Source organism: Carcharodon carcharias, chromosome 11, assembly GCF_017639515.1.
Source record: "Carcharodon carcharias isolate sCarCar2 chromosome 11, sCarCar2.pri, whole genome shotgun sequence".
NCBI classification, from domain to species: Eukaryota; Metazoa; Chordata; class Chondrichthyes; order Lamniformes; family Lamnidae; genus Carcharodon; species Carcharodon carcharias.
Genome location: NC_054477.1, coordinates 59,051,258 through 59,063,957, shown reverse-complemented (window position 1 = coordinate 59,063,957; position 12,700 = coordinate 59,051,258). Strand labels below are relative to the sequence as shown.

Below are 12,700 nucleotides of genomic sequence, written 5' to 3'. Positions count from 1 at the left end.
TAGGAACTATGAAAAGGTATGATTGATGGCTGCACCAGTTTTCAAGTTATGCACAACATATATATACACACATTGTGCATTTCTCAGTATAAATTGCTTAACCTTCAAGTACTTTTACAAAAATAAAATGGTTTATTTTCTGCTTTATTTATTATTCCAGAACTCCATGGATTTTACAGCATGGTCACATTTTAAAAGATGTATGTATAATACTACATTCACAAGGAGTAAACCCAACTTGCTAAACAATGATGTTTATGTGGTTGCTGTTCTATGCTACAAAGCCTGAAGCATTTACTTCAATATAAAGATTCAAAACAAAAGATTTTACATAAGAAAAGCAAAATTCAAGATCTACATCACATTAAAAAACAGTGTCAGGTAACAGCAGATAAAACTCAACTGATTATTTAAGTCACCAGATATCCATATACCTTAAATTGTCACAGAAGGGAATGGTCTATTGTTACAATTCAAAATGTCTAAAATCTGCTGTGGACTTTGTTTGCATCATAATTACTCCTTTGATTTCCTCTACCAAAACCACCAGGTGTACCACTCACACCCACACCTGCCATGGGTTGTTGAGGAGGCGGCTCAGGTGCAGGAGTTCCACTCAGGTTTCCCCTATTGATCATAGGAGGAGAACCCATTTGACCAGGACCTCCTTGGGGAAATCTATCATTGCGCTAGTGTCCATTCAGATAGCAATTTAAAAAAAAAGTCCATAACACGTTCCATTGTAGGAACAAACCAAAAGATGGCAATTTTATGGATTGATTGGCGATATTCCCGTGTTGGTGTCATGAAGTTTGGCAGGCAGTCCAGCAGTACCAGGAACATACAAAAAGGAGATAGAAAGGAGCAATTACATTAGTTAATGTATTGATTAATGGTGCTTTGAATTATGAAAAATAATTGATATTTCACAGCCTACATTCAAGTTGACACAAAAAGTAACTACAGCCATAATACAAAGGGTGCTTCTAACTTTTTGTAAGAACTCCAAACTGATAATGAAAATTCATCACAACACACTAGATTTTTGAATTATAAATCTGATTTTCTCTGTACTTTAAAGACCCAGGTTTACTGTGAAAGCCAAGTTTCCATGACAAACATCAATAACACATGGCAAATCTCAAAACATTAATTACATAAGTTCTAATTATGCAATCAACTAAGGAATCAGAAATCTTTTCTCACACCTCAAAGATAGATTTGTATAGCTCAAGCTGCAACCATTTTTTAAAAAAATCACCATATCTTTTAATAACTGACCAGTTCCACTTTCAGCAATAAAATATTAAGTATTTTTTAATATTACCTCATTTGATATCTCAGTTAATGTCAGTACTCCTGGTTTACATGGTGTTAAAATTTTGGTCTGCTGCTAAATTTATGTCACCTTCCAAAACTTAACATTTACATTAGGGTTTTACGCAAATCATAGTATAAATGAAGCACAATGTTTTTATTTTTTCTGAACTCATTTTAAATAATCAGATCAGGGGTATCCTTTTGAAGAATGCCACAAATAGGAAATGTGCACAGTATGATTCAATTGTTTCAAAACATGTGCAACCTTCAAGCTCCTTCTATACTATTAATTGGACCATGCTATTTTCACCACAATCCCTGCTTTTCATTTAGCCTATTCTGAGCATCCCTAGCCCACTCAAATCCATCTCATTACTCAACTTCTCTCTCCCACCATTTGCACTTGTTCTCTACCTTGATCACCTCCACTACTCTCACTCCTCTATGTAATGCTCAATCACTTACTCCCCCACTTCTTCCGCCTCCTCTCCTCTGCCACTTTTTTCACCGGGATCTGTTTCTCTTCTTTATTTCGTCTTTCCACCTTATTCAGTCCTTCTTGCACCTCTCCTTCCCCATCTTCCTCTTCCTGCAATTCCAAGCTCCCTTACTCTTCTCCACCCAACACCCCCCACACCCACCCCATCCCCCAACAACTCCCACCCTCTTGTCCAACACATTCATCAGGTCTTGTTCACTTGACTTTCCACACCTTCCTTTTCTCTTTCCATTTCTCACTTTTTTTATGCATCTTTGCTGTTTTTTGCAGGAATAGTGGACAGGGAAGTCACAAACAGGAGTTGCAATTGTCCCTTGATTTTTCATAGTCTTGGAGCAGGAGGGTGCACTCAGGGATGCTGGCATACATAGGTTCAGTTACTCTGCGCAAAAGAGCTTACTGGGTTGCTCTGAAGTGGCCAAGCCTTGATTGTAATTAACTCTCCTAATCGCTGAAAAGAGCAACAGTGAATATGAAAATCTGCATGAATGAAAAGCCCATATCTGAAAAACCTACCAGCAGAAACAGCAGGTTTTCCAGTGGGGAATGAAACAAGCCTCCAGCTCTTATTGGGGGTGTACTAGGCCTCTCCTGGTTGTACTGCTCTCCTCAGGACCAGCTTTACCAACTTGACAATACAAGTTCCAACTGAAGGACTGTACTTCTGGATGTGGAAAATGAACAGAATCCTACTGCATTGCCAAAACTGCAGCATAGATTCATTCTTTACCAGCAGATTTGTGTGGGATTTTTCTTGAAACAGAGAGCTGCATTATGGACTATTTGGAAATGGCAGATACCGAAGACCACATTTAAAGGGGTACCATTTTTGATATGGTTTAATCAAATTATCAAAATATGAGGTACGACAGCAAGAAATGATCTTGGATCGGAAGATCTGGAATCCATCTGGGTGGAGTCAAGAAATAACAAGGGGAAGGATACACTGATGGGAGTAGCCAAAGGCCCCATAACAGTAGCTATGCTGTAGGACAGAGAATAAATCAGGAAATAATGAGGGCATGTAAAACAGCAGTACATTAATCATGGGCGACTTTAATCTTCACGTAGGTTGGGAAAATCAAATTGGCAGAGATAGCCATGAGCAAAAATTCATAGGGTGTATTCGGGGCAGTTTCCTAGAACAATACGTTATGGATCCAACCAGAGATCAGGCTATTTTGGATGTGGTGATGTGTAATGAGGCAGATTTAATAAATGATCTGAAAGTAAAAGATCCCCTAGGAAACAGAGACTAAAACATGGTGGAATTTAGCATTCAGTTTGAGAGTGAGAAACTTGGTTTGGAAACAACTGTGCTAAACTTAAATAAGGGTAATTCTAAAGAATAGAGTTGGCTAGAGTGGACTGAGAAAGGAGTTTAGCAGAAAAGATGGTTGATGAACAACGGCAGACGTTTAAGAAAATAGTTCATGACTCACAGCAAAGAAATATCCCAGTGAGGAAGGAGGATTCTAGTAAGGGGATAAACCGACCATGGTTAACCAAGGAAGTTAAGTATAGTATCAAAGTTAAAGAAAAAGCATACAATGTGGCAAAGATTAGTGATAAGATAGGGGATTGGGAAGTTTTAAAAACCAACAAAAGATGACCAAAATAATAAGAGGGAGAAAATAAGCTTTGAGGGTAAACTAGCAACCAATATAAAAATGGAGAGTAAGAGCTTCTTTAAATATATAAAAAGGAAGAGAGAGGCCAAAGTGAATATAGGCCCCTTAGAGAATGAGGCTGGGGAAATAATAATAGGGATCCAGGAAATGGCAGAGGAGTTGGATAAATACTTTGCATCAGTCTTCACAGTAGAAGACACTAATAGCAAACTAAAAATACTAAATAATCATGGGGCCAAAAAAAAAAGGGTGGTGGGGTGAAGGAAATAAATACAATAACTATCACTGGAGAAAAAGTGTTAGAGAATTAATGGGGCAAAAGGCCAATAAGTCCCCTGGTAGGTTGCATCCTAGGATATTAAAGGAAGTAGCTACACAAATAGTGGATGCACTGATAGCAATCTTCCAAGCATCCTTAGATTCTGGATAAGTCCCAGAGGATTGGAAAACTGTCCTTAGTCAAAAAAGGGGAGACACACACACACACACACACACACACACAAACACACAAAAAAAAACAGGTAACTATAGGCCAGTTAGCTTAACATCCGTCACTGGGAAAACATTAGAGTCTATTATAAAGGATATAATAGCAGAGCATTTAGAAATGCATAATATAATCAAGCAGAGTCAGCATGGCTTCATGAAGGGGAAATCATGCCTGACAAATTTATTAGAATTTTTTGGGGAGGTAACAAGCAGGATAGATAAAGGAGAACCAGTAGATGTAATATATTTGGATTTCCAAAAGTTGCTCGATAAGGTATCACATGTAAGGCTACTTAATAAGATAACAGCCCATGGTGTTGGAGATAGTATATTAGCATGGATAGAGGATTGGCTAACTAATAGAAGACAGGGGGATATAGGGGGCATTTTCAGGATGGCAACCTGCAACTAGTAGAGTGCCACAGGAATCAGTGCTGGGGCCTCAATTATTTAAAATATATATTAATGGCTTGGATGAGGGAAATGAATGTACTATCACTAAGTTTGCAGATGACACAAAAATAGGTGGGAAGGCTGGTGGTGAGGATGACACAAAGTCTACAGAGGGATATAGGCAGGTTAAGTGAGCAGGCAAAAAGTTGGCAGATGGAAAATGTGAGGTTATGCACTTTGGCAGGATGAATAGAGGAGCTGAATGTTACTTAAGTGGGTAAAGAATGAAGAAAGGAGGGATTTGGGGGTCCTAGTGCATGAATCCCAAAAAGCTAGCATACAAGTTTTGCAGGTAATAGGGAAGGCAAATGGAATGCTGGCCTTTATTTCAAAAAGGAATGGAGTATAAAAATAGGAGTCTTGCTAAAACTAAACGAGGCACTAGTTAGATCACATGTAGAATACTGTGAACAGTTTTGGTCCTCTTATCTAAGGAAAGATATACTGGCATTGGATGCAGTCTGGTGAAGTTTCACTAGGTTGATCCTGGGTATGGAGGGATTTTCTTATGAGGAGAAGTTGAATAGGTTGGGCCTGTACTCACTGGAGTTTAGAAGAATGAGATCCTTAGTGGGCAGGGTAGTCTTAGTAGACAGGGTAAATGCTGAGAGGTTGTTTCCCCTTGTGGGAGGGTCTAGGACAAGAGGGCATAATCTCAGTGAGAGGTCATCCATTTAAGACACATGAGGAGGAATTTCTTCTCCCAGGGTAGTGAATCTGTGGAATTCTTTATCAGGAATTCTTTAGAGGCTGGGTTGTCAAGTATATTCAAGGCTGAGATAGACAGGTATTAATTAGTAAGGGAATCAAGGGTTATGGGGAAAAGGCAGGAAAGTGAAGTTGAGGTTTAGCAGATCAGCCATGATCTCACTGAATGGCAGAGCAGACTCGATGGGTTGAACAGCCTACTTGTGCTCCTATATCTTATGGTCTTGTACTAAATGAAAAGAGTTTTGTTCTGTTTTTGTATTAAAAGTCCATTGGGAAATCCCAAAACAGTGATGTCCTTTCCATGCACTAAACAGATGTTAGGTAACACACAGTAAAGTTAATTCCCAACGTATACACACATGGTTTATATAAGCTAATACAAAGGGAGAATATCAAGTTGGTTCCCATTTGCAACAAGCAGCAGCAAATGCAGTCCAATCAAATAAACAAAATCCATCTTACTGGTTATTTTTCTGCGGCCAAATATACCATATGCTAACATAGGTAAGTGGATGTTTGCTACTGGTTCATGGGACAAAAAAAAAATACGACTATCCTGTCACCTATAGCAGTTCTGTCCTCACAGAAATTTTAACAATTATGAAATCTACTTTTCTTCTGGCTAGTGGTTCAATTCTGGGTGGGAGAGGGGCCTTTTTAAAAATAATTCTGTCGCTGTACGCATAAGGAAAAAAGTCAAAAAGATTTTTTAATAAAAAGTTAGCAATAAAACTAAAATGGAAGGCGGCACACCACTGAAAGAGGAAGATATTGGCAATAATTTTTTCAGCTTGCAAGGATGTTCACTTCTATCTCTGCTTCCTATTTGTGAAACTATTCTCCATTATAGAAGAAAATTTCAGATCACAGAGATGGAACCTTCTCTATATGCTCAAAGTTACATTCCAGCCCAGGTCAAAATACATTAAAAAGGTGCTAGCCAGAGTTCACAAATTTTAGAATTTAAAATCCAATACCTGTGCTTGTTAATAGTACTTAAAAAATCTTAGCTTCTGATGACTTAAATAAATGCAACCATTTTAAATTGGCACAATCTGATATGGGCTGCACCCACTTTTGAAGTTTATTTCATTTTTGTCTCTATTTTATTTTGTATACCAAATTCAAACAAACAATTCAAGTTTCCAATTTTGATGAGAAATAGGGCTAGCATTTCCTTTTTTCCATTATCTCAAGCATAACCAAATCTAACAGTACACAGGATATTACCCAAGCATACAATATACCCAAAAACTGCTGAGATATGAATGGAAATACGAATGCTTACAGAATTCTCAGTTTCCCATTTTAGCATTGTGCTGTATTACTTTATAGTTTAAATTCTAGCCCAGGCAAACTTCAGCTTTGCACAAATGTGAAGATGCAAACAATTTTTTGCGTGAATTAGAGTTCAATATCCGAAAGATATGTTTACACTTTCAGAAAGCTTGGCACACTGTTTAGACTGTGCAGTTCTGTGCTGTGGTTACAGCAAAGTTTGAAGTGTCATAAACAATTTCTGTGACATGGCCTAGGAAACTTGAAATGATTTATAGCATTGTCTTAATTTTATGCTTGCTTTGTGTAAAGCGCAATGGCAGATGTCTCATATGAGTTACACAAGGGGTTACACAAACCCCTTTAAAAAGATGATATTTGGATTTTACTTAAACTTTGCCCTGAAATATGTCATAGAAAACATTATCAAAATTCGAACTGGTCTTAAGTCTATCAGAATATATAAAAGTAGTCATTTAATTTGACATACTGCACGGTCCTCCAAATACCGTAATCATTACCATAACTTGTTTCCTCCAATAACTAGTGCGCTATAAAAAAAACTAAAAATTAATCCTAGATAAAATTACTTGTCTATTGAAATTCACAATCCAGGTTTATCTGTATACCAAAATATTAAAACATGAATATCTCATGAGCTTTTATTAATAGCTATAGTCTGATAATGCCCAATTTCAAATGGACCTATACTCATTTTACAATTTCAATACTGTGCAATCACTATCATTACAGTATTCTATAATTTTCACTCCATCATACGCATGTATAAACTGATAATTTGTGCATCAGGGCACCCATCTTCCTAACTTGAGGATCATCTAAAACATACCTGATGACATTGAACTGCTTTAATAATCCAGCTTTTTACCTGTTATAATTTTTACAAATATGTTTGCTAGAAAGTATTTGTGCTGAAAATTATGCAAATAGGTACGATCAAAACTTTCTGAAATAGGCAAACCTTTGATAAAAGATCATGCTCATGCCAGTCTGAGTGTTAGTGTAAACATATCTTACATTACTTAAAAAAAATAAGGCAATAAACATTAGGTGGTTTAATACATTACCATTGTTCCACCGTTGTCTCCCAGCATGGGTGTTCCCAGATTTGCAGTTCCTTCTGGCCCAATGGCTGGGACAGGTCCCATTGTAGCGCCAGGCATAGGTCCACGGTTGTTCATGTTCATACCCATAAGTGGAGCAGGGCCTTGGGTGCCAGCCGGAGCCGGGCTATACGCATCTATGCAAAATAGTGGGTACTTAGATCTAGCCTAAATCTAATTATTCTTCCAAGGCAATTAACTGGATTGAATACTTGTAGAAACTTAGTAAATAAATATAGAAACATGCTTAATAGACGGACCATGCAAGGCAACTGCTACCTGAGTAACAGCCTGCAAAAATTGTTCTTTGGGACTGTACAAATTAAACCGCGTAAAATGTACACACACACACACACACACACACACACACACACACACACACACACACACACACACACACACACCCCCTCCCCCCCCAAAAATATTTTCCAACATTTTTGCTTCATAAACAAGCTCTCCGTAACAAGAAAATATCAATTAAAATACATTGTTTGGATGTTTCCATTTGATTCACAATTGAAACAGGAAAAACAATGACAAGATAACTTGATTATCATCCAAAGAAACACCTGTTCACAATAAGATCAAACATCAAGTAATTTTGAATTTTTTCCAAGTGTCCCTTAGGGCTGCAAAATTATTTTTTCATGTTATAAACTAAAAACTGTGGTCAGTCTGTTCAACCCATTTGGAAGATTCTTCACAAGCTTAAGCAAATTTATCCATTTTCCCTCTCCACAGAAGTCATAATGCCTTCAGTCCTACATTATAAGCTACTAATTGGGAAGGTCTTTGCCACTATTTTACTAGGAAAGAAATCAATTATGTATAAAGACCAGGGCTACTAAATCACAAATTTTTCTCTCCGAGTCTAGTGCAAATTTCTACTGGCATAGACATATGGTTTTTATTTAGGTTACACCCATATGAAGTCGTTTGAGGATAATGAACTGACAAAAATGTAGCATATATTGTGTCTTCAGACCAGAACTGAAAGAAAGATGAGAACAGAACTCTTTTGGAAAAATATTAGTCATAGCCAATTTTGTAATATTTTGCTTCACATCACCAGAGTTCATCAGCTGAAAATTATGCTAAGCAACACTGCTTTGCCCATTTTAACAGATCGACCTCCTGATGTTTTCATTTTAAACCAAACATTAAAAAAGGATCAAAGCATTAAAATATATACGGTACTGAACCTTCCCGATATGACCTTTTTTGAACTATTCAGTTCCAAGTTATTAATACTACTAAGCCACACAATAGTAACTTGAAACAAGGAATCGGAGCTAAAGTTGAAGCCCTTAGTTAATTTTATCTTTCCTGCAGGCTAGGATTTGCTCCCCAAAACCACTAAGTTCAGCTAGTGAAATATTGTACAGGCAAGATTCCAAAATCCAGGTACACAATTTAGAAATTGTTATTTAAGATATGTCATCCTACAATTATGTCCTTCTAACATAGGTTTGCTGATATAATGGTGGTTGGTGAGGGAATGAAGGAGAAGAGAAGCGGTTAGCTACAAAATGCAAGAGGCAACAAGCCTACAAAGTTCAAACCATTCCAACTTTGCATAATGACCTAAGTAATCAGCAAAGCTGCATTTTAGTAGCCCATGCCAACTTAACCATGTGCAACGTCTTAAAAGTTTTTGTTAGATAGCGACTCTGCTATGTTACACACCTGAGTAGTTATGAAAAAGGTAAGGCAAATAACAAAACTCTTCATAATTTGTGTCGGGCACATGTAAACCACTGGGCCGACACAATGTATTTTATTCCACTTGCACCTCTAATATCCATCTGATGGGTTAATAAAACACGATTACCCAAATCTCATTTCCTAACCATATGTCAGTTTTCCTACATTTAGACTGGCTGATAAAATTAAGCAGATTTCATTGAATAGTTGCAGCACGGTAGACAGCCATTGGGTCCATCACACCCACACTGACTACAAAGCAAATTAGCTAGTCCCATTCCCTGCCATCCACCCAGTGCTGCAAGTTCTCTCTTCAGGTGCTAATCCAGTCCCTTTTGAAAACTAGGATTGAATCCGCCTCTACCACACTCTGGCAGGACATTCCAGATTCTACCCAGTTGCTGCATAAAAAATTCTCATGTAGCAGTTGGTTCTTTTGCCAAACACCTTCAGTTGGTGCTCTATGGTTCTCAACCCTTCCGCCAACACAAACAGTTTTTCTCTATCTAATTATTTCTACAGGCAACATGCACTTCAGCTAGAATACATTCTAGAAGTACCCAGTCAGTACTGGAGTTCTTTCTGGGAAAAGAAATACCAAAATAAGGAATGGGTTGTGAGAGACATGTAAAGAATGCTATCTCAGAATGCATGCAATAAATAGTTCTGTTACTCTTGGATAAACCTAGTTTGAGCACACAAACCTGTTTGGAGGGGGATAAGTGAAACTAGAATTCCATTGAGTTCCATTTAACAGAAATCTTATTACTGCTGGAACGCAGTATAATGATTGGTCATCTTTTAGGTATGAAGCATAACTATTAATAATACTGAAACAATAATGAATTGCTAAATTATTTCCAAAATGTTATTGATGCTGAAAACTTAATTTTATTTCTAGGATAGTCTTATTCAGTCTGAATACAAGTCAACAAGTATGTATTTTTTTCAACCCAGTTTCAATTTAGTAACTTGATTTAAAACACGGAAACCCATGTTAACGCTGGTTACATTATAATGCTGCTTCTAGGAGCCTCAACTCAGACAGTATTGCTGCAATGTAAATGAGGTGCTGCAAAACACCATCAGTTGGAGACCTTTCCCCAGCCACTTCCAATGAACAGCTGCCCTCAGTGTTAATACATCAGCATTGTCCAATACATTAACCACAAGTTATAGTAGGAATCAAGAAGTGGTGATCTGGATTTCTGATTAAAAGGAGTAGACATCATTGGGAATGTGATCTCAATACTCATTAATACGGTATCTGCATGTATACTTTCACCATGCATGCATTTGTTGGTAAAAAGGCAAGAGGTATCTTGTGATTGTTTCAAACATTTGACTTCCTTTCTTTCACTGAATGGTGGTTGATGTTTGCTAAGTAAAAATTCTTGTGTAAAGTGCATTTATCTGTATCATATACAAGATGTTTTCTATTAAAATTAGTGTGTGCAGCTAACACTCTTCAGTTATGCCCAGGGCTAGTCAGCAGTTTTAACTGGTTAGCACTGCAATTGATGCCATGGATTTCACTTTCTAGATTTGGCCGACAGTTCCACAAGGCAGGAATGTTACTTTGTATTTGTAGATTTTTGTAGACCTACTCATAACATTGGTATAGATAAACCAAAATGTTACTCCTAAATTCACCTCATCGAATAAACAGGGAAAATTCCAAAAGTAATGACTGTTTCAAGCATGCAGTTTGACTGATCACTGTCTCCATTGAAAGCAAAACACTACTCCTCGGACTGGGTGTGTGTTTGGGCTAAACATTATTACCATGCCCAGTGATCGCCATACAATTCATTTACTAAACAGAAAAGCAGTTAGCCACACTTTGATTCTCAACTGTCACTGGAGACAGTTATTCATTGTGAGTGGTTGGGGGTCGGGGTGCAAAGTTCAATTTGAAGAGTTTCTGCAATCCATTGCAGCAATGGATTGTCCTAGCCAATATTTATCCTCAATCAATACAATTAAAAAAAAAAACTATCTGGTCATCAAATTGCTGTTTGTGGTACTTGCTGCGCACTAATTTGGTTGTATCATCATCCTATATTTTTACAACAGTGACTAGACTTCAAAAGTATTTAGGCAAGTCCTGAGGCACTGAGAAGTGTTATATAAATCCAAGGCTTTCTTCCGTTTTTTTTAAACCTTGAGGTTGCATTAGAATGGCCAAAATACTTCTTGCAATTTTTATTCAATTGTCACTCCCAGTGATGCATGTGTACAGTTTTAAAATGGTAGAACTTGAGAATTGTGATTATCTATGGTTATCCAAATTTAATTGGAAAGTAAATCTTTAAGTAATGTTCACTTCAACCCATATATACTGATAATGGTTTATCACAATTTTAAGTAAGGTACATCTTAAACAATAACAATGTGACATCAAGAATCAAGTTCTCTTTATTATATACATTATACTGCTGGAGTATTAAGTTTTTCAGGACTGCCAAAGCTCAATACTGACAACAGGAATGAACCAGCTTGGTGAAACCAAAACGAGAATGGGTCTTGTTCATATTCAGGATTGCTATTCGTTAAGGTAAAAAATATTCCACTGCAGTGAGATTTAAAGCAAAATGAACACAGTGTAATTATCCACACCTCAGTGAAGCATATAAACGCAAGGATTCTTATTTGACCACTGCTTTCACAGTATATGATGAACACTTGTGCATCATGCTGAAATCTTAGAAATACTAATTGGTTTTAACAAGCTGCAGTCCACATCATATCTTCAGTACAAGATGTAGCTTTACAATGTTCAGATACTTCAGAAGATAATGGTTTACCACAATTCAAAAAAGCGTGCAACTTGTACCATAATATGACATCGCCAGACAGCGCAACTCGGTTTTACCAAATTATCTCTCGTATTATATACATGGTGTTATTGCTTGAAGTTTACAAAATGGTTTAGAACAGACATCAGCAAATTACAAAAATAAATAAAATTGGTAATATGAATAAAAGCTTGGTGAACCTAAAATGAGGAACTTTTTCCCCCAAAAGTGATATAACCTTATGACAAAAGCAGCCAGAGTATAATTTAAAAACAAAGTAATTATATCAGAGTTGATTAGTCAGCCACAGGATGTGGGCTCATCCCTAATTACCCTAGCGGCGGTGGTGACAAGCTGCCTTCCTGAACTGCTGCACTTTGGATGGTCAGCAGACTGATACAACTGTGCGACTTTTTAGAGAGCAGTTAAAAAATCCGGATCTATTTAATTGACTGAAAGTAAATTCCCAGCCGCTATAGTGGAATTAGAATCCATGTCCCTGGATTATTACTCCAAATCTCTGGATTACTAGTCCAGTAATATAAACCTCTAAGCTGCCATCCCCAGTGTTTCACACTAGAAGAAAAGCAACCATACACCATAGTACAGGTATGTGCAAGATGTTGTATATTACAAATACTAATCAAATTTTTCAAGCTGTATTCCATATTATAAACTCTTAAGTATATGTAC

The 12,700-nt window shown here is 37.1% G+C and overlaps 1 protein-coding gene across 6 annotated transcripts in view; it reads right to left on the bottom strand.

Annotated features, from left to right (window-relative positions):
* The window catches only part of LOC121284008 (paraspeckle component 1-like), a 106,534-nt gene that overhangs the window by 56,328 nt on the left and 37,506 nt on the right, over nt 1-12,700 (bottom strand). For 4 of the 6 annotated variants that reach the window (XM_041198910.1, XM_041198912.1, XM_041198911.1 and 1 more), the window contains 2 exons: nt 7,470-7,642; nt 127-689 (listed from right to left, as the gene is read on the bottom strand). In XM_041198910.1, the coding sequence (XP_041054844.1) occupies nt 483-689; nt 7,470-7,642 (380 nt within the window). In that variant the 3' untranslated portion in view covers nt 127-482. Of the gene's footprint in view, nt 1-126; nt 690-7,469; nt 7,643-12,700 lie in introns of those variants that run through there. The other 2 variants (XR_005944419.1, XR_005944420.1) reach the window with 1 other exon arrangement.